Raw genomic sequence first — 23749 nt, forward strand, 5'->3', positions numbered from 1 at the left:
AGTAAATTTGAAAGTTGCTTAAAATGGCATTCTCTATCTGAATTATGAAAGGGAAAAAATTGGGTTTCATATCCCCAATCCCTTTAATGTGTTCTGGAACAGTAGTTGCACCCAGCAGCGTGATTCAACAACTGTCCCACAGAAGTGCCCCTTCAGATCAGGTATCCCTAGGCAACAGCTTAAAGGGACACTGAACCCAAATTTTTTGTGATTCAGATAGAGCATGACATTTTAAGCAACTTTTTAATTTTACTCCTATTATCAAATGTTCTTCATTATCTTGGTATCTTTATTTGAAATGCAAGAATTTAAGTTTAGATGCTGGTCCTTTTTCGGTGAACAACCTGGGTTGTTCTTGCTGATTGGTGGATAAATTCATCCATCAATAAAAAAAGTGCTGTCCAGAGTTCTGAACCAAACAAAAAGCTTATATGCCTTCTTTTTAAAATAAAGATAGCAAGAGAACGAAGCAAAATTAATAGGAGTAAATTAGAAAGTTGCTTAAAATCGCATGCTTTATCTGAATCACGAAATAAAAAATTTGGGTTCAGTGTCCCATTAATATGCCTAATGGGAAATCTAGCTCTTCAAGCATATTGACTGATTTGTAAATCTTTTTAAAGAGGTTATGATAATCATTGTGTGAGCTGACAATGACATTCAGTTAACATTTGTGTATGTGATTTGCATGATGGTCACGTTTTCATCCCATTTAGTCACTTATTACAAGTTCTTTTTTCTCTTACTGCACCCTTTCTACTTTCCTTTGTAAACCGTCATTAACCTCAGCACTAAACCTCTGCAACATACTATACACAGTGAGAATCCTGGCAGCATATGAAGAATGCATTATCTAGATTGAAATACTTTTAATGAAAATATAACACTGTTACAATGCATAGCACAATACAGCATTCACAATAAATTGAAATATAGCAGATGGGCGTCATATAACGTTGTGAGGCTATTTCCATATGCTAACTGGAGCAATAAGAATGCATTATTTAAAGGGACAGTCAACACCAAAATTGCTATTGTTTAAACAGATAACGCCTTTACTACCCCTGCTTTGCACAACCAACATTGTTATATGAATATACTTTATAACATATAAACTTCTAGATTTCTGCCAGTTTCTAAGCCACTACAGACAGCCTTTTACAACATGCTTGTTTATTAGCTTTTCACAACAGGAAACTGCTTGTTCATGTGGGCCATATAGGTAACATTGTGCTTTCTCCCGTGGAGCTGTGTCTGACACAGCACTAATTGGCAAAATGCAAGTCAATAGATAATAAATAAGTAGCCATGTGATCAGGGGGCTGTCAGAAGATGCTCAGATACAAGGTAATCACAGAGGTTAAAAGTGTATTAATATAACCATATTGGTTATGCAAAGCTGGGGAATGGGTAATAGAGGTATTATCTATCTTTTTAAACAATACAATTTTTGGAGTAGACAGTCCCTTTAATGTTAATCAAACTAATAACAATATTACAATTATATTCCTTGACATTTTATATTGTGTGCATAAAATTCATTTTATAAACTCTATAACTGACTACTCACTATTTTTTTTTGTTCTAGCAATCTGGACCCGCTCACAGAGACTGTATCCTTTTTAAGTTTTGAAAGACACGTGGTATAAATTACTTTGAAAATTGTTTATCTTCACAAGGTTAATCTCTTAGTATAATTTATTATTCATTGCTAAGACACAAATATATAAAACTGCAGCTTTGCCTACTCCAATTAATCTCGTTTTGATTGATCTTTCAATCAGCGCATTTTCCAATCACTAATTCCAATTGACAGTTGATTTTAAGTTTAACACCGTTATATAATATATTGTAAATTATATTTTTGAACACTTCTACCAGGTGTTTAGATAATATTAGACATCCAATTTTCATAAATTTAAAAAAAAAAAAAAAAAAAAAAAAAAAATGAAACCTAGATTTCTGTTTTTTTTTGTTTTTTTTATTTTAATATTTTTATTGAGGACATAGAAAGAAACCAAGAACATACATCATACACAAAATAAGTAATATAAAAATATTCACATCATATCTGAGAATGGTTGTGCAAACTTAGGTAAAAGTCCTCACTTTATATCCCCCTTTAACCATATCTTAGGCCACTCTTGGACCTAGTTTGAAAGTCTTATTACAGTCCGGGGATTATTATAGAACGATGGAGAAAATTTGATGAAAAGTAAACATAATACAACACAAAAAAAAAAAAAGAGAACTGCATCCAACTGTAAAACATTGTATACTTAAGCCAAAACATAGAGGTTGTTGGATGCTATTGCCAGAACTGGTGTTTCAAAAAACATTAGACATTGCAAGAAAACAGAACAGTATCAGAATATCCTTAGGTAGGCTCTTATTGCTGGAAAGGAACCTGAAATCCATACATTTGGTGTTTTAGGAAATTACACTATAGAACAAGATAGAAAAAACTTTGCAACTATTAAAACCACCTTATAAGCTCTGTGTAGACGTACACTTATATATTCCTTATTCGTCATATCTTTAGGGGTGAAGTAGCAGTATTAAGCTGTATGCCCCCATATGAATCTTTCTATAGTTAAATGTTGATGGTGTGTGTGTCACGGGCATTTATGTTACTTTTATTCACCTAACGGCCCCGGGCCCTGGACCGTCAGGTCATGACAGCAGTGTAGTGGTAAATCCAGATCATGAGCTGGTGGCTCGGTGAACCTGACATCTTGTACCCCTCACTTTTTATGTTAAGGCAGTGTTCTCCCCAGGGGCCCCCCACCAACCCCCAAAAGAGACATCGGTTGATGTAGGGTACTGTGTCAGTAAATGTTTAAAGAGTAGATCACGATAAGCCCCAGTTAGCTATGTGATTTCTTATAATAACAGCTTGGGGATGGGTGAAAGCAGTCCTCAACCTGTACCTGTGTATTAGATATCACAGAGGGTAGATATACCTTCCCTAAAGTTAAACACAATCAATACTATATCATTGGTAGGCTTAATGGTGATATAGATATAATATAAGTAATGGTGGTATTGGCACCTGTTTATAAACAAAACTCTCATTATGGTCAACCTGAAAATGCATGAACACATATAATACAACTGTGACACTCACTGAACATGGGAACATTATTCATGTCCTTAATATTCTCCGGTATAAGATATTCTAACCATGTTAACTATGAAATAAATACAACAGAGTAAACCTATATCAAGTAATAGCATGCATGAAAGGGTAATATGGGACTAACAAGGTGTAATGTGACGACATACATAGTGGTAAGTCTTTTAACCCCCAGAGATTTCCTGCGTATGGTCCTTAGTTTTAGCCATCTCAGGGAGAGTTGTTGAGGCAGGGTTAACCCCACTGTTCACCTGGGTTGTCTTTCCAAGCTGTAGGGAAGATGTGCCTGGGGAACCCCATCTCCAAATTGAGCCGTTTGATACACTAAGGTTACCAGTCTGCGGCATGGGGAGTGAGGTAGCGTCCGGGGGATCCTCTGAAAATGTATGGAACAATATCTCTGCCTTAACCGCCTCCCCTTTCACCGTAAGCGGCAGCTCCGTTTGTAGTTTCAGTCCTGAGCGCGAGGTTGTTTCAGACCATTCCCCGAGCGGTCCTGCATCTACATTTGTTCCCCACTTGTCCCCGGCGAGACCGGCGATATTGATGCCTATTGCCTCCACTGGGTTGCTGCCGTGTGCCGTTGCAGGGTAAGATATGATAGTCTCCTGCTCTGGGTAGCCTGAGTGCAAGGTACGGATGTTGTCCGAGGTTGTCAGAGAGGGTGATGTTAAGTAGCTGGATTGCTGAGAAAAGTGCCTGGTCTCTTGTTGGCTAATTAGATTAAGTTCTCCAATCCACATATATATGCTGGGCCTCTATGTCAAAGCGGCTTGTGTTATCGGAGCTGTCGAACTCTCTGATGGCACTTTATCCATAAGGAGCTGCAATTCTTGTTCAGCGGGCGAATATGTAATAGACTCCTGCTCCGGGTAGCCTGAGTGAAAGATACGGGTGTTATCCGAGGTTGTCAGAGAGGGTGACATTAGGTAGCTGGTTTGCTGAGAAAAGTCCCCGGTCTGTTGTTGGCTAGTTAGTTTAAGTTCTCCAGACCATGTGGACATGCTGGGCCTGTATTTCATAGCGGTTTGTGTTATTGGAGCTGTCGAACTCGCTGATGGCACCTTATCCATAAGGAGCTGCAATTCTTGTTCAGAGGGCGCTTTATCAATTAAGGATTGAAATAGTTTGGCACTTAGAAGATTCGGTATGCTGGGATGGGTTTCAGCCCTCGTGGTTTCGTTAGTGATCATTGCGATTCCTTGCTGCCTAGTTTTATTAAGGTTTACCCCTGCTAGTTAATGTAGTATACTTTATGGGCAATCCGATATGCCAAATGGAGCTGTAATTATAACCAGTTCTGGCAAAATACCCCAGCAAGCCGGGGGGGGGGGAACGTTGCCTGTGGGTTTGCCGCCGCAACAGGCCTCAATTGTCCTTTTCCTTCTCAAGGGTCATCAATACAGCAACGGAGCCTTGGGTTAGTTTGCAAGTATTGTAAAGATACGATGCCAGTCGTATTTATAGTAGTTGCTGTGGTTGTGGAACCATAACCGGCGGATTATGATTTCTTCTCCTGGAGCTCCAGAAAAATGCGGCCGTTCACAGCCACTGCTTGGACACGCCCCCTAGATTTCTGTTTTAACTCAGAAAATCTGTGGTTACAGCTCCAAATGTGAAGGAAATTCATAATTTATTTCAAGACATTTCAAAAGGTCAGATGGGCTTATCACATAGGAGCACACATTTCTATCTGCTGTAAAACATCAGGTTCATGTTATCAGCACTGATCTCTCTACATAACAAGCAATGTGTTCCTTAACTAGAGATCTGCAGTATGGGATACCTTTTTATTTACAGTATCTGGCACACTGGCCAGAGTATTTCATTGTTGCAGAGGCCCCTGGTGGTGAACTTATGGGTTACAGTAAGTACATGTCTATCTCAATTACATAGTTGTATACCAATGCTATTTCTATCACTGTATAGTAAATACATATTTTATGCATCATGTAAAGTAAGAGGGAGTAAATTAGTGGCAAGGTGCAGATCCACTCATTTAAAAAAAAAAAAAAAGACATGAAAAGATATCATCTAACTAGCGGTTGCTGATGCTTCAAGTGCAGTAAACACTGCAAATTTAAAGTTACTATTTTTGGTTCAGTACACTGGATAGCACTTGCTGATTGGTGGGTACATTTAGCTACCAATCAGCAAGCTGTGCCCAGGTGTTGAGAACTAAAGATGGGCCGGCTCGTAAGCTTGCATTCCTGCTTTTTCAAATACAGATACCAAGAGAGAGAAGAAAAAATAACAGGAGTAAATTAGAAAGTTGCTTAACCCCTTAACGACTGAGGACGTGCAGGGTACGTCCTCAGAAAAAAGGCAGTTAATGCCTGAGAACGTACCCTGCACGTCCTCAGTGTGGAAAGCAGCTGGAAGCGATCCTGCTCGCTTCCAGATGCTTTCCGGTTATTGCAGTGATGCCTCGATATGGAGGCATCCTGCAATAACCTTTGTAAGCCATCCGGTGCAGAGAGAGCCACTCTGTGGCCCTCTATGCACCGGAGATCGGTGGCTTACTGCGTTGGTGGGTGGGAGCCGGACCGGGAGGCGGCCATCGATGGCCCTGGTTGTGTGAAGGGGGGCGGGATAGTGGGCGGGGGGTGGCTGGGGGCGCGCACGTGCACGGGGAGGGAGCGGGTGGGAACCGCTACACTACAGAAAATTATGAAATAAAAAATGTAAAAAAAATGTAAATAATAAAAAAAAAAAAAAAAGATCAGCAAGGTAGTGGGGGTTTGTCTGTGTGTGGGGGGCGGAAGCTACAAAGCTACACTACAGAAAAAAAACAAAAACAAAAAAAAGCACTTTTTATTGCAAACTGGGTACTGGCAGACAGCTGCCAGTACCCAAGATGGCCCCCAATAAGGCAGAGGGGAGGGTTAGAGAGCGGTTTTGGGGGGGATCAGGGAGGTTGGGGGCTAAGGGGGGGATCCTACACAGTAGCATATGTAAATATGCTAAAAAAAAATTATTTATTTTTTTAAAACCCTTTTATTTTAGTACTGGCAGACTTTCTGCCAGTACTTAAGATGGCGGGGACAATTGTGGGGTGGGGGAGGGAAGGGAGCTGTTTGGGAGGGATCAGGGGGTGGGATGTGTCAGATGGGAGGCTGATCTCTACACTAAAGCTAAAATTAACCCTGCAAGCTCCCTAATTAACCCCTTCACTGCTAGCCATAATACACGTGTGAGGCGCAGCAGGATTTAGCGGCCTTCTAATTACCAGAAAGCAATGCCAAAGTCATATATGTCTGCTATTTCTGAACAAAGGGGATCCCAGACAAGCATTTACAACCATTTGTGCCATAATTGCACAAGCTGTTTGTAAATGATTTCAGTGAGAAACCTAAAATTGTGAAAAAATTTACGTTTTTTTTAATTTGATCGCATTTGGCGGTGAAATGGTGGCATGAAATATACCAAAATGTGCCTAGATCAATACTTGGGGTTGTCTACTACACTACACTAAAGCTAAAATTAACCCTACAAGCTCCCTAAAAGCTACCTAATTAACCCCTTAACTGCTGGGCATAATACACTTGTGGTGCGCAGTGGCATTTAGCGGCCTTCTAATTACCAAAAAGCAACGCCAAAGCCATATATGTCTGCTATTTCTGAACAAAGGGGATCCCAGAGAAGAATTTACAACCATTTATGCCATAATTGCACAAGTTGTTTGTAAATAATTTCAGTGAGAAACCGAAAGTTTGTGAAAAAGTGAACGATTTTTTGTATTTGATCGCATTTGGCGGTGAAATGGTGGTATGAAATATACCAAAATGGGCCTAGATCAATAATTTGGGATGTCTACTAAAATAAAATATATACATGTCAAGTTATATTCAGGGATTCCTGAAAGATATTAGTGTTCTAATGTAACTAGCGCTAATTTTGGAAAAAAATGGTTTGGAAATAGCAAACTGCTACTTGTATTTATGGCCCTATAACTTGCAAAAAAAGCAAAGAACGTGTAAACATTGGGTATTTCTAAACTCAGGACAAAATTTAGAAACTATTTAGCATGAGTGTTTTTTGGTGGTTGTAGATGTGTAACAGATTTTGGGGCTCAAAGTTAGAAAAAGTGTGTTTTTTTCCATTTTTCCTCATATTTTATCATTTTTTTTATAGTAAATTATAAGATATGATGAAAATAATGGTATCTTTAGAAAGTCCATTTAATGGCGAGAAAAACGGTATATAATATGTGTGGGTACAGTAAATGAGTAAGAAGAAAATTACAGCTAAACACAAACACCGCAGAAATGTAAAAATAGCCTTGGTCCCAAACGGTCAGAAAATGGAAAAGTGCTGTGGTCATTAAGGGGTTAAAATTGCATGATTTATCTGAATCATGAAAGAAAAAAATTGTGTTCAGTATCCCTTTAACTTTTTCCATGCAATGCAAATGTATTTTAGTTGTATATTCATGTGTTGCTCTTTCATTTTGATGGTAAACATTTTTTGAGTTTAATGGGAAAAAGCATCTTGCTTTTGTGTAAAAATGTGTGCTTTGTTCCACGCTCCCTAGAGAAGCCAAAAAGCAAAGTCTGTTACCCAAGTCTTTAAACTGCTGCAAACAGCTTTTTGATTTGCAGGTTACTGCATTTGCTTTTTGGCTTCTCCAAGGTGGCTTGATGGAGTCATGCATGATTTTTACACACAAGCACAAGGTGTTTATTGTTATTTTAGTAGCTGTTTAGCTGATCTTTTCTCTTGCAGTAATGGGGAAAGCAGAAGGCTCAGTGGCCCGAGAAGAATGGCACGGACATGTTACTGCTCTTTCGGTGGCACCTGAATTCCGACGCCTTGGTTTAGCAGCAAAACTAATGGATTTACTAGAAGAAATTTCAGAGAGGTAAATGGTTATGTTTATTTATTTGTTTTCTCTAATTGCATGGTTCGTCATTAGATGTCCTGAAACTGCAGTCGGATTGTTGTTATAGCTTTATTTTATTATATATTTCCTCTTTCTCCCATCTAGAAAAGGAGGATTTTTTGTTGATCTCTTTGTAAGAGTGTCTAACCAAGTAGCAGTAAATATGTATAAACAGCTTGGCTACAGTGTGTACAGGACGGTGATAGAGTATTACTCAGCCAACAATGGGGAACCTGATGAAGATGCTTATGGTAAGAATTTAACATTATAAAGAAACAAATGCACTTTTCCCTCATTTCTTTGTTGTTAAAGAGGGGGTGTGTGTGTGTGTATGTATGTATATGTGTATGTATGTATGTATATGTATATATATATATATATATATATATATATATATATATATATATATATATATATATATATATATATATATATAGTGTGTGTGTATATATGTGTGTATATATATGTATATATATGTGTGTATATATATGTATATATATATATATATATATATATATATATATATATATATATGTATATATATGTATATGTATATATATGTATATATATGTGTATATATATATATATATTCTATCAGCTCAGACCCAACACAGTGAGTATAATTTCCCTAATATACCCTATACAAAATAGATATTAGTTAATAGAAACAATGGGGTTGCCACTCAAATATTTCTTCTTTTAAAATATTTCTCAGGGCTTCCACAAAGAAACAATTGAAACCCCTAAAGGTATTCTGCTTACTTGAAAATACCTCAGTCAGAATGAGGTGAAAGCTGCATATAGAAAGTGAAACCTACAGTAACCTTCTCTATTTCTCAGGAGTTGGTCCGGTCCTTATTCCAGCCTTGCCAAACTGGAGGCTCATGTGCCACAAAAAATATTGTAATTCTGATTAATGTTAAATAAAAGAACAGTTCCCTCTATATCACACACTCACAATAATACACCTCAGTGTATATAAAGTATTAGTAGCAAAGTAATCAGAGTTGTGGATGAAATGGTAAAATAAGTCTTCGAAACACTTGTGTGCAGTAACCAAAAAGTCTGAAAATACAATTTATTATAAGTCCTTAGTCTGTAAAGACTTCTATAAGCATTTTGAAGGCTGGTAATGACTTTCATCAGACTCATTTTGCTGTTTTCATTCACAATGCTGTTTTATTACTATGCTACTGATACCTCATACACATTATGAGTGTGTGACCAAGAGGGAGACAGATCTTTTATTTATAACAATTAGTATTACACTATTGCCTCTCTCTATCTTCATTTTCTGTGGTCAGACTGTAATAAGCACTTACACCCTGGACCAAATACAAGAGGTAGGAATCCCAAAAATGAGAAATAGAGGAAGGTTAACAGCTTGAGTCGGAGTTCCTTTTTTTTTGTTTTCTCTCTCAATTTCTGTATTCGGCACTGACTTCATTCTGACTGAGGTATTTTCAAGTAAGTGAAATACATTTGGTGGTTTCAATTGTTTCTTTGTTGAAGGTCTGAGAAATATTCAAGCTCCAACCCTATTGCTTCTATTGAGACACGCTTATTTCTATGTGAGGTATGTCGGTATGCACTAATTAAAACAGTGGGAGTTCTTAATGTCAGTGAGAAATATCTGTTAGCTTCATAATTTAAACAGCTTCAACATTTTATTTCCCTTTGTTACCTCCCTTTTTTTAAAAATGATGTAAGCACATTCTTCTTTTTACTGGTAAGTTGGTAACTATTTCAGTTTAAATTTTTTTAGTGGAGGACTAACTTTTGCTAAATATTAATGTGATGCACTGCATTTGGCAGAAGACTTCTCATTTTGGATTGTTCCCCCCACTCTGCATAGTGAACAAAAACATACTTTCATGTAATTGGCAAGAGTCAATGAGCTAGTGACGTATGGGATATACAATCCTACTAGGAGGGGCAAAGTTTCCCAAACCTCAAAATGCCTATAAATAAACCCCTCATCACACCCACAATTCAGTTTTACAAACTTTGCCTCCCTATGGAGGTGGTGAAGTAAGTTTGTGCTTGATTTTCTTCTGTGATATGCTTCTCAGCATTTTGAAGCCCGATACCTCTGAGTACAGTGAATGTCAGAGGGATGTGAAGGGAGTATAGTCTTTTCTTCAAATTGGGGTATAGTCTTTTCTTCAAATTGACTGCGTTTTCATTAATTTCGCGGGCAAAATTAGGCTTGTGAGGTTGCAAAATGCTGATATTTATTGCATCGTTCTTGGCGCGAGAATTTTTTTGGTGCAGACTTACGTTCGGTGACGCAAATTCATTATTTCCGGCGTCTTAGTTGATGCCAGGTTTCCTTGCACAAGGTTGCGTCTGCCATGACGCGAGTTGCGTCATTTCCTGATGTTGTTAGCGCCAAAAAATGTCATTTTGCATTGTGCGTCATACTTGCTGCCAAATAAATAATTTATTTAAACCCCACTTCCTATATGCTCCTTGCCTTTTTCTATGCTCAGAGGGCTATGCTGTTTGCATTTTTTCCCCATTCCTGAAACTGCCATATAAGGAAATGGATAATTTTGCTTTATATGTTGTTTTTTCTCTTACATTTGCAAGATGTCTCAATCTGATCCTGTCTCAGAAACCACTGTTGGATTCCTGCTGCCTGATAACAGTTCTACCAAACATAAGTGTATCTGTTGTAAATTAGCAGAGATTATATCTCCAGCTTTGGTATGTAATAGTTGTCAAAATAAGCTTTTACATGCAGAGAATGTATCCATCAGTACTAGTACAATGCCTGTTATTCCTTCAACATCTAATGTACATGATATCCCTGTGAATATAAAAGATTTTATTGCTGATGCGATTCAGAAGGCTTTGTCTGCTATTCCACCTTCTAATAAACGTAAAAGGTCTTTTAAAACTTCTCATAGTTGATGAAATTTCAAATGACCGACAACATACTGAATTATCCTCCTCTGATGAGGATCTGTCTAATTCAGAAGATCCTACCTCAGATATTGACACTGACAAATCTTCTTATCTCTTTAAGATGGAGTATATTTGTTCCTTGTTAAGAGGTGTTGATTACTTTGGATATTGAGTAAACTAGTCCTCTTGATACTAAAACTAGTAAACGTTTAATTTCTGTTTAGAAAACCTCCTGTGGTTACTCCAGAGGTTTTTCCAGATCCTGATGCTATTTCTGATATGATTTCAAAGGAATGGAATATGCCTGGTACTTCTTTTAGTCCTTCTTCTAGGTTCAAAAAGTTGTATCCTTTGCCAACAGTTAGATTGGAGTTTTAAGAAAAAATCCCCAAAGTTGATGGGGCTATTTTCTACTCTTGCTAAACGTACTACTATTCCTATGGAAGATAGTACTTCCTTTAAGGACCCTTTAGGTAGGAAACTTGAATCTTATCTAAGGAAAGCTTATTTATATTCTGGCTATCTTCTCAGGTCTGCCATTTCTGTGGCTGATGATGCAGCTGCATCAACTTTTTGGTTGGAAAGCTTAGCGCAACAGGAAACAGACCCTGATATGTCTAGCATAAAACTAAAGTTTCTAATTTTTTCCATTCTTTTCGACAGAATAAGGAACAGAAAGCCAATCCTTCCCCCAAAGAATCTGGTTCCAATTGGAAACCTTCAAGTTGGAATAAATCCAAGCCGTTTAAGAAACCAAAGCCAGCCCCCAAGTCTGCATGAAGGTGCGGCCCTCATTCCAGCTCAGCTGGTGGGGGGCAGATTAAAAATTTTCCAAAACATTTGGGCAGATTCTGTCCAAAATCATTGGATTCAGAGTATTGTGTCTCAAGGGTATCGAATAGGATTCAGAGTAAGACCTCCTGTGAGAAGATTTTTTCTCTCTCACCAAGTCCCAATAAATCCAGTGAAGGCTCAGGCTTTTCTGATGTGCGTTTCAGATCTAGAGTTCTCAGGGGTAATCATACCAGTTCCGTTCCAGGAACAGGGTCTGGGGTTTTATTCAAATCTGTTCATTATCCCAAAGAAAGAAAATTCATTCAGGCAAGTTCTGGATCTGAAAATTTTGAATAATTTTGTATGAGTGCCAACTTTCAAAATGGTGACTATAAGGACTATTCTGCCTTTTGTTCAGCAAGGGCATTACCGGTATATGTCCACGATAGACTTACAGGATGCATATCTTCATATTCAGATTCATCCAGAACACTATCGGTTTCTGAGATTCTCTTCTCTAGACAAGCATTACCAATTTTTCGCTCTTCCATTTGGCCTAGCGACAGCTCCAAGGATTTTTTCAAAGGTTCTCGTGCCCTACTCTCTGTAATCAGAGAACAGAGTATTGCGGTGTTTCCTTATTTGGACGATATGTTTGTACTAGCTCAGTCTTTACATTCTACCGAATCTCAAACAAATCAACTAGTGTTGTTTCTTCAAAGACATGGTTGGAGGATCAATTTACCAAAGAATTCCTTGATTCCTCAGACAAGGGTCACCTTTTAAAGTTTTCAGATAGAGACAGAGTCATGGACACTGTATCTAACAGACAAGAGACAAATAAAATTGGTTTCAGCTTGTCGGAACCTTCAGTCTCAATCATTCCCTTCAGTAGCTTTGTGCATGAAAGTTTTAGGTCTCATGACTGCAGCATCGGACGCAATCCCCTTTGCTCATTTTCATATGAGACCTCTCCAGCTTTGTATGCTGAATCAATGGTGCAGGGATTATACAAAGATATCACAATTAATATCCTTAAATCCCAATGGTCGACTCTGTCTGACTTGGTGGTTAGATCACAATTGTATAGTTCAAGGGGCCTCTTTTGTTCGTCCAACCTGGACTGTGATCACAACAGATGCAAGTCTTTCAGGTTGGGGAGCTGTCTGGGGATCTCTGACAGCACAAGGGGTTTGGAAATCTCAAGAGGCGAGGTTACCAATCAACATTTTAGAACTCTGTGCTATTTTCAGGGCTCTTCAGGTTTTGGCCTCTGTTGTAGAGAGAACCATTCATTTGTTTTCAGACAGACAATATCACAACTGTGGCATATGTCAATCATCAGGGTGGGACTCAGTCCCCTAGCTATGAAAGAAGTATCTCGGATACTTTCTTGGGCGGAATCCAGCTCTTGTCTAATTTCTGCGGTACATATCCCAGGTGTAGACAATTGGGAGGCGGATTATGTCAGCCGTCAGAATTTACATCTGGGGGAGTGGTTGCTTCATCCAGATGTGTTTTTTCAGATTGTTCAGATGTGGGATCTTCCGGAAATAGATCTGATGGCTTCACATCTAAACAAGAAACTTCCTAGGTACCTGTCCAGGTCCAGGGATCTTCAGGCAGAGTTGGTGGATGCGTTAGCAGTTCCTTGGTTTACCAACCTGCTTATATCTTCCCGCCTTTAGCTCTTCTTCCAAGAGCAATCTCCAAGATCATCATGGAACGATCGTTTGTGTTTCTGGTAGCACCAGCATGGCCTCACAGGTTCTGGTATGTGGATCTTGTCCGGATTTCCAGTTGCCAACCCTGGCCACTTCCTTTAAGACCAGTCCTTCTGTCTCAAGGGCCGTTTTTCCATCAGGATCTCAAATCATTAAATTTGAAGGTATGGAAATTGAACGCTTAGTTCTAAGTCATAGAGGTTTCTCTGACTCAGTGATTGATACTATGTTGCAGGCTCGTAAATATGTCTCTAGGAAGATTTATTATCGAGCCTGGAAGACTTATATTTCATGGTATTCTTCTCATAAATTCTCCTGACATTCTTTTAGAATTCCTAGAATTTTACAGTTTATTCAGGATGGTTTGGATAAAGGTTTGTCTGCAAGTTCCTTGAAGGGACAAATCTCTGCTCTTTCTATTTTTTTTTTTTTCAAAGAAAGATTGCTAAGCTTCCTGATATTCACTGTTTTGTACAGGCTTTGGTCCGTATCAAGCCTGTCATTAAATCAATTTCTCCTCCTTGGAGTCTTAATTTGGTTTTGAAGCCTTTACAGGCTCCTCCTTTTGAGCCTATGCATTCATTGGATATTAAACTACTTTCTTGGAAAGTGTTGTTCCTTTTGGCTATCTCTTCTGCTAGAAGAGTTTTCCGAATTATCTGCTCTTTCTTGTGAGTCTCCTTTTCTGATTTTCCATCAAGATAAGGCAGTTTTGCGGACTTCATTTAAATTTCTACCTAAGGTTGTGAATTCTAGCAACATTAATAGGGAAATTGTTGTCCCTTCTTTATGTCCTAAGAATTCTTTGGAGAGATCCTTACATTCTCTGGATGTTGCAAGAGCTCTGAAATATTTTGTTGAAGCTACTAAAGATTTCAGGAAGACTTCTAGTCTATTTGTTGTATTTTCTGGTTCTAGGAAAGGTCAGAAAGCTTTTGCCATTTCCTTGGCATCTTGGTTAAAGCTTTTGATTTATCAGGCTTATTTGGAGTCGGGTCAGGCTCCGCCTCAGAGAATCACAGCTCATTCTACTAGATCAGTCCCTCTTCATGGGCTTTTAAGAATGAAGCTTCAGTTGATCAGATTTGAAAAGCAGCAACTTGGTCTTCTTTACATTTACTAAATTCTACCGTTTTGATGTATTTGCCTCTTCGGAAGCAGTTTTTGGTAGAAAAGTTCTACAGGCAGCTGTTTCAGTTTGATTCCTCTGCTTATGTTTTAATTTTTTTTCTTTGCATTTTATAATAGAAACTTATTCTTTTGGGTGTGGATTTCATTTTTTCAGCGGAAAATGGCTGTTTTTATGAGTTTCACATCTTGGGTATTGCTATCCCATACGTCTCTAGCTCATGGACTCTTGCCAATATGAAAGAAATTAATTTATCAGGTAAGTTCTTACATAAATTATGTTTTCATCACTTTATTTTGCATCATAAAAAAAAACTATATGCCCTATTTAACCCTTTCAGGGATGGACACATCTGTCCTCATTCAGATGATGAACAAAAAAGGAAGCACATGATTGTCACTGTGATCATGTGCTTCAAAAACTGCGCTGATTGGCTACTGGGAGACTACCTGTGTTGCTAGGCACGTACTCTAGTCTGATTAATTAGTGTTTGTACACAGAAGGGAGCAGGACGCTGTCCTAAGGATGTTAAAGCCCAGTGCATTTAGGAAGGCATGGAACGTCCCAAGAGCGTTAAAGGGAACAAAAAGTGATTATTTTATAGCACCGTTTTTCACACCTGTCCTGCCCATCAGGCATCTTTAAATATATTTTTCATTTGATTATACCTTAAACAGTTGTGTATTCGAAAACCACGCACATGAAAATTTAGACCAGTAGTGTTCATCTGACAACTGGCTTTAACTGTGGAATATTACTTTATTTCTGCGCAAGATCAGATTAGTGGACGTTTGGCAGAATTAAGAGAAGGTGCAAATTTAAATCAGTGTTTTGGATGCTTGTTGGGAGCTGTTGAACATATGTAACACATTGCTTTAATGCATTCTGTTTTTCAGATATGAGGAAAGCCCTATCAAGAGATACAGAGAAAAAATCGATCATACCCTTACCGCACCCAGTGCGACCAGAAGACATTGAATAACCTTAGCTTTGGTTCTTGGGCAAAGTGATGAAGCTCATCTACATGGTTTATAAATCAAACCTAAGTACTAAAATATTCTTTAAATCCATTCACAATGGTAAATGGCACACATGGTGGCCACTTGCATGTGGCATTTGTAGTCATGTGATTACATCAGGCTGTTGTGCCACTATAGTTTGCTTCTTTACAAGAAAGGAAGGTGAACAAACCGTATGTTTAACAAATCCTTTGAATATCATGATTGTGATGACATTTCAAAGCTATTATCGCTGCTATTTTGGTTTTGTTGGACTTTTGGTCAGTGGAGTTTGAGATAAATGCTTCTGAAACAGGTGAATCATATCTTGTCTTGCTTTGACCATAGATGAGTCCATCAGTGTGTTTTGCATATATAGGAACCAGTCACATTTTTAGGTAAGATATGCAATGAGATTTTCTTCATAACTACATACAAAGGTCCCAAATCACATAATCATAAGTAGGATGTCTTTCCTAAAGTTGATCACTCATTTTCACTGATCATTTTTTTGTGTTTATTTCATAGAAAAGTGAAAATATTTTTCTTTTTCATGTAAGAGCTTAATTTATGGCCCTAAATTAACATTGTCTGTTGCCCCTTTGTTTGATCACAAAATGCTGAAACGATTTTATTTGGGGAGGGGGACAGAAGGGATTTATGTTTACAGTTTTTGTGTCATTGTGGACTATGTGTATATGATGCGGGCTGCTGGTAAAAAAAAGGGCAACATTTCCTGCCAGGGCTACCTGTTAACAAAAATTACCTTAAAGTGACATTAGACTGCTGAGTACAACTACAGTAGCAGGTTACTACTCGCCATGCTATTGGTTTCCCCCTGTGGCTGCAGCTCTCTTTAAAGTTATTCTCTTATTTTAACCCTTGCAAATATCAGTTAGTGAAGCTCTTCATCTTAACACTGAGGGCCGCCATCTTGCAGATTATGTTTATGTAACTTTTAAACTGTGCAAAAATGTAACTCGTCTGCTCTCTATTATGTGAGCTGAAGTGAAAGGTGCAACTGTAAAAAAAAAAAAAGCCATAATATTACAGTGAAAGCGCACTGCTTCTGTCGCAGGATGCGACAAGATGGCGGTTTCTAGAATAAAATGTAGAACTTTAACAGCTGGATTCTGTAATTAGTTAAAATAAGAGTATGGCTTTAAAGAGATTTGCAGGTACAGGAGGGAAAACAGTAGTATGATGAGCAGTAACCCAGGTTGTACCCAGCAGTTTAAAGGGACGGTTAGCACAAATTTTCATATAACTGCATGTAGTAGATACTACTATAAAGAATAATATGCACAGATACTGATCTAAAAAATCTAGTATAAAACCATTTAAAAACTTGGAAGCTCCCAGTTTAGCGTTGATGAGGTTAGGCTGGGACACCCAGTGAAAGAGGCTGGGAAAGCAAGAAGAGCAGACCCCCCCACCCCCGTATATGAAAACACCCTTTAAACAACCAGGAGTCTGTAGACATCAGTAAACATGTAAGGAGTTTAGCTTGTTTTTAAATAACATTGTGCTGATTTTCAAACTCTACATTCTTACAAAAACACTCCCAGATGGGCTTTATAAATGGATCCCCCTACAAAACATTTATGCAAAGAAAAACCTAGTGTACAATGTACCTTTTAATTCTAAAGACTCTTAAATGATTTGACAGTCTGTCACATGTACATAATTCACACACTTAGACACACTTTTATCTGACCTGTTTTTGTTCCGATACTTTTTTTTTTTTTTTTAAATACATTTTAATGGGACGTTTAACCCTTTCGTGCCGGGGTTAACGTGTCTACGTCAAAACAAATGTTTCGATGTAAACAAATCGAAATCTCGCGATTGTGCATGGGATCGCGCCAGGGGGCGTCCTTTTGATGCTAGGAACGCCCTCCAGACCGCGATCCCATCAGGGAAGCACAGTGGCTTCAGGAAAGCCAAGCGGTTAGGACGTTATATTCCGTCCTTCAGCGCTAAAGCCCAGCAAAAATCAGACGGAATACAATGTCCTAACGGCGTTAAAAGGTTAAAACTTTAAAAACATTTTTAAAAAATGTATATGAAAGAGCACTAAGTAAACGGAAATCAAACTTGAGATGTAATTCCCTATAAAATATTTATGCATACTGGAAAAAAACTTCCATTATTTATTTTTCCTGCAATTTTAAACATGAAAATTGTAACTTTTCCACACAGAGAGGCTGGGAGTCCATTTTGTGGAATTTGGTACCCTAATACTCCTACACGCTGCACAGTGGTTGGTTGATAGGAGAAAACATAAATGAGATCCTGCACATAATTGGCTACAGGAGGTACGGTAAACAAAGGTGTGTTCTTTGACTGTCAAACAATGCTGCTTTTGCTTATAAATTGACAGTTTTAAATGCCTTTAAACCATTTTTTATATACAGATAGTTTGCAATGCAGTAATTTCTAATGCAAATATAAAAAAATGCTACTGTCCCTTTAAACATAAAGGGTTAAAGGGACATAATACTCATATGCTAAATCACTTGAAACTAATGCAGTATAACTGTAAAAAGCTGACAGGAAAATATCACCTGAGCATCTCTATGTAAAAAAGGAAGATATTTTACCTCACAATCTCCTCAGCTCAGCAGAGTAAGTTCTGTGTAAAAAGTTATACTCCGCTGCTCCCAGCTGCAGGTAAAAAAAAAAAAAAAAAAAAATGAATAAAAAGAAATGAACAGCAGCCAATCAGCATCAGCAGTGCTGAGGTCATGAACTCTTTTACTGTGATCTCTTGAGATTTGACTTAACTAATTAATTTTATTGTAAACTTCCTTAAACTGAATAGGTAAATAACATAAGTGCACAAGGCTCATCCCTTCAGCTGTCCCAGGACAGACATACTGATATGCTGCTTAGAAATCCTTTACAATGGGATGTGGCTGAGGAACTTTTGAGGTAAAATATCTTTCTTTTTTTACATAGAGATGTAAAGGTGATATTTTCTAGTCAGCTTTTTACAGCTATATACTTCATCACTTTCAAGTGTTTAAAGGTAAGGTAAAGTTGAGCATATAACTAAACGCTATCGTTTATAACTTTAAAAATTAGCATAAGTTTAATTCATCATTATGACAGTAATTCTCTTAATTACTTTATTTTCTCGCTTAGAAGTACTGTTCCGACAGCAATCTTTCGTCCGCCCGACATTTTCTAAATTTTGATTGACAGATGAGAGCTATATTATAGTCCAATCAGTTGTTTCCCCTTCAGGGGTTTAGCCCATCCATTCCTACGTCACTCGCTGACTGAGCGCATGCGTCCGACTAAACTCAAGCTACTTCCACCCGTGCTCGTTCGTGATTCGCGCATACTCACTGCTTGCTCTGTAGCGATTGTTTTAGTATCATAATAACAATTGGAACGATCGGCGCAGCAAGTGAGTTTTTTACAATGAATATGTATTTACATGTGTACGGTCTTTATTTATATATGCAATTTAAATGGTTACAATTTAAAAGTTTGTATCGGTCAGTGGGGGAAGTGGCGCATGCGCATATGAAATAGTCTGTGAACGCGCATTGAGCTTACGTAAGCAGAGGGCTGAGAACGCTCGATGAGAGGAGAGATATAAACACGGAAGTGGCATGGGGGAGGAGATTCGGCGAAAACGGTATCAAATATAAAGTTTTAATTTGATGTAAAATACAAAATAAACAACAAAATAAAGTTAGCGATTAGCTTAAGGTTATTTATTAGATAGATTATATGCTTTAACTTACCATAAACTTTACCTTACCTTTAAACATTTGGGTATTATGGCCCTTTAAGCTTTAAAAAGGTTGTTACAGCAATTTAAAATGAAGTTCATGTTTTGTAGACAACTTTGAATAGCAGTTAGTCACTGGCTGCAGAAGGCAACTTATCTTTTATGGTGGAGTGGGAGATTCCTTTACAAGCAAGAGCAAACTGGTATATAGTTTTTTTTCCTCTCAACTCAGGAACATTTTGTTTTCCCAAACTACGAAAACCTTAAATATATATTGTAAAACATATTATTTTAGATGCAAAAGGAAAATTTACTTTAATGCCCTTTTTCTTTTTTTTTTTAAATTAATTTTGTCCCTTAGTTTTGTTTCCTGGTTTTGATTTAAATGTTTTGTCTGTGTGTAAAGAGCAGTGATCTATATAAATGTTTGCCTGACAGCAAATCCCTGCTAATTTAATGCACATATTTGTTTTTTATTGCAGTAATCAATATACGTTTCTTTCTTTCAGATGAAAACACAATAGCAGTATTTGTGTTTTTTAAATAGACAGTGCAAAAAATCATAAGCTCTAATTTGTTAAAGCATGTCATTTTAGCACAAGTGACCCTGCAATGCTGTGTGTTAACCCCTTTGTGGGAGGGGGGGTTAAACACAGCTCAGAGGCTGCAGAGAACTGCTGGTTTCTAGAAAATGACAGTTTTCATAGCCGAGTCGTGCAATTCCTGCTGCTGATTGGCTGTGCAGTTGTATCCTCTAAAGACCAGCTGTGCTCTGTGGCTCCCTAGCAGTACTTTTACTATGTGTTTAACACACTTGTGGGGTTAAACACATAGCATTCCAGGGTCTCTAGTGCTAAATTTACATGCTGAGCTTGTTGTTTTTGCACTATGCTTTGCCTTAAGCTGTCCATACTAACTACACATGTAGATATGACTTCATGCCATTTAGTACCTTTGCCCAAGAACCATATATATTTGCTTTATCCAATCTGCTTGCTGATCGGATGCATTGCTGTGTAATGTGCTGCATTTGAATCCAGCATTAATGAAGCTGTAAATGGCTGATGTGAAAAGGAGACTCAATAAAACTTGCTGCTGTTCCAGACTTTTTATTTATATGATATTGCACAGAATGCCACATTCTACCCTTACAGCTAGAGAGGGTCATCGCACATTCTGTTCATAGTGCATTATACAGCCCTAGTACATATTATTAGGAAAGTAAACCACTTACAAAACTGACAAGGTTTTTTTATTATTATTAATTGGCAGTTACATTATATAGTACACCCTCACCTACTGTAGTTTCCCATAGCGCTTACCGTGCAACATGTTACACAGGGATTGTTTAATTAGTGCGGGAGGTCCTAAATAACTACAGCAAATGGGATAAGAAAAACAAAGCATTTAAGGAGCATAGACTTAAACACTGCAAATATGACTGACAAATGCCAGTTTTAAAGGGACTCTCCACTTGATCCATTTTACCTGCTGCAGTGTATTACATTGTGTACAAATAGCTCATTTACCTTTATTTCAAGGAGTGGATTGTCTGTTAAAGCCTACACATACTGATATATGTTTCACCACTGCAATATTAGTTATATAACTACGTAAACAAGAGGCAACATAAGAAATCAAGCTCAGCTCTTAGGTTGTGTCAGCAGCAGCTTTAAAATCAGCTGCTTACCTGAGTACATCACTTTAAAAGCATATAAACAATTTTATGAAGTTATTAATTGCTGATATATTTTATGCACATGGAGTAGTAGGTTAATTAGCATGTTACAGCTGAGCATATAGCCTGTTGCCACCGAGTCATGGGCATGATAAAGAGGTGCACCTCAAAAAGCATGCTGGCCCCCTCTATCCTGCACAGGACATGAGCTATTCTAGGAAGAAGACACCTTGCTACCTCAGAGTCGGTGTGATGTTGGGGAACTGTGCATGGACCTCAGATTGGAAAATGTGACTTTCCTACAAGGGACTTCCTGTAACACCTCGCTAATTCAGTGATGTTAGCTTGTTGGAAATGGTGAAAGGACTTCATACTGAAGACATAATCATTTGGGAATCCCTCCCTACTCCAGTGAGACAGTTTAGGTGGCAAAACTCATGTTTCTCTATAGGGAAGGATTAGTATGCAGTGATGGCTAAACTTGACACCCCAGATGTTTTGAAACTATATTCCCTTGATGCTTAGGCACTCTAGCATCATGTGTAATGTAGTTCTGTAACATCTGGGGTGCCAAGGTTAGGCATTATAGGGTGAATCATGCCCAAGTTATCTCTCCAAAGAACGTGAGCTACTACTTCAAAATAAAGCCAAATATTTCACTTTATGGAATCCCTTCACAGTGACCCCTCACTAATATGTATGGGTCACTAATAATAAAGATGGTTATTCACTCACTTATTTGCTGCAACTCTCTGGTCTCCTAAGCAGTAGCCTGTCCCAACTGTAATCCATTATGAACACCTCGGCCATGCCCCTCTTCCTGAGGCATCATTACATATCTGCGTACGTCTCTGCCGAACCCTCCATTGACTTAAGAATTCAAAACTTTTACCCTAACATACAAAGCCTCCATCAACACTGCACCCGCCTATATTTTAGCTCTTGTTTGCAACAGTGTTAATTTGGTCGACTAAAATGACTATAAAACTGATGAAATTCTGGTGACTAAAATACGACTAAAACTAAAATGGCATTTTAGTCAAAAGACTATGACTAAAACTAAATCAAAATTTGCTGACAAAAAACATTTTATGCAGGGTGTTATAATCAATCCATATCCAATTACTGTTTTTTTGTAAATTTTACAAAACTTAATTTTATTAAATTTTAAGATAAAGACGTTATAAACCACAACAGTTAAATCTGTATTGCATGTTCAAACCTTAATACCATAAATAGAAACAGGTTAATAAGCCTTTACTCCAGGAGTATATAATGAGTTTGGAAATTCTAGAGCAGTGCTAATATCGTTGCCAAATTGTTTTCAAATCTGTGAACAATGAATTAATTCTTCCTATAGAAATAAGCATAACCCACGAATATGAGTTTGTTATGCTGTGCCTGTGCTAGCTGCAGAAACTTTTTGTTGTGTTGAGTTACTTGATACTTGTTTTAATTAGTAACAGAGAACTGTTAGTTTTTATTATGGGTAATACAATACAGCCAATACAGTTTACAGGTTTTTTTTTTTATATTTTAAAGTTACACTTCTGTTTGTTTATGAAACTTGGTTTTATTTAATTTTAAGCTTAATAAAGGTGTTATATATCACAACGGCTAAATCTGTGTCTGTATTGCATGTTTAAACCTTAATATCATAAATATTAACAGGTGTTATGTTTATTCCTGGAGTATATAATCAGTTTGCAAATTATAGAGAAATGCTTAAATAATACATTACACTTTAACTACACCCCTAAGATTTTAGTCGACTAAAATCTACTGGAGATTCAGTCGACTAAAACTAAAACAATTCAGGTGACTAAAATACGACTAAAACTAAAATGGAATTTTAGTCAAAAGACTAAAACTAAGACTAAATAGAAATTTGCTGCCAAAATTAACACTGGTTTGCAAACACTCCCCTAGCTGCCTGCTCTGCCTATAACCTACTTCTCAACACTTTTCTAGAACTGCATCTATTATATGGAACTCCGTGCTTCGGTCAGTCAGACTTGCCTCTAGTCTCCAATGTTTTTACAGTTCCCTAGGGATGAATACAACTTACTATAATATGTATTAAAAAAATAGAGTAAACGGACAGTAAAGTCAAAATAAAACTTTTATGATTCGGAAAATGTGCAATTTTAAACAACTTTCCAATTTACTTCTAGTATCAAATTTGTTTTGTACTCTAGATATACTTTGTTGAAGTGTAAAGCTAGGTAGGCTGTTATGAGCTCAGGAGTGTGCATGTAGATGTCTGTCAACATTGTTTGCAATATTCTTCTTCTTTATGTAAAAGGAGCTAACATATTTCACAGTGCTGTCCGTGGGTACAATTGATATAAGTAAAACAATTAGAGCTGCAACAACTAATCGTCATAATCGATTATGAAAATAGTTGTCAACGAATCTCATAATCAATTAGTTGGTCTGTGCACAACACCAGCTGCTTCACTCCAATGAACTCCTGCACATGGTATTGTGTTTTATGGTTATGTCCTTAGCCTAAAGGACGTCTACTTTTCACTTTTTCAGGACAGTATACATTTACAACTACCCCTGGCTTATGTGCAACCCAGATATAATAGTCATCATTTGGATTGTTTATATTAAATTTGGTGATTTGGAACTATGCTTTGCATGATATAGTGCCAAGCTTGTTGTTTACACCTTGCCCCTAGATTGATGGGAGTTATTTAAAGGGACACTGTAACCAAAAATAAACTTAGCATAAATCAATTAAAAGATTTGAAAAAATACACTTTTC

General features: G+C 37.6%; 1 protein-coding gene across 1 annotated transcript in view; it reads left to right on the forward strand.

Moving 5' to 3' along the window:
- Window positions 1-20403, forward strand: part of NAA20 (N-alpha-acetyltransferase 20, NatB catalytic subunit) — a 29754-nt gene extending 9351 nt beyond the window's left edge. The window contains exons 2-6 of the mRNA XM_053712008.1: window positions 1589-1613; window positions 4913-5003; window positions 7862-7997; window positions 8124-8269; window positions 15452-20403. Of these exons, the coding sequence (XP_053567983.1) occupies window positions 1589-1613; window positions 4913-5003; window positions 7862-7997; window positions 8124-8269; window positions 15452-15537 (484 nt within the window). The 3' untranslated portion in view covers window positions 15538-20403. The remainder of the gene's footprint in view (window positions 1-1588; window positions 1614-4912; window positions 5004-7861; window positions 7998-8123; window positions 8270-15451) is intronic.
- Window positions 20404-23749: the final 3346 nt, after the last annotated feature.

Source organism: Bombina bombina, chromosome 4 (assembly GCF_027579735.1).
Source record: "Bombina bombina isolate aBomBom1 chromosome 4, aBomBom1.pri, whole genome shotgun sequence".
NCBI lineage: Eukaryota > Metazoa > Chordata > Amphibia > Anura > Bombinatoridae > Bombina > Bombina bombina.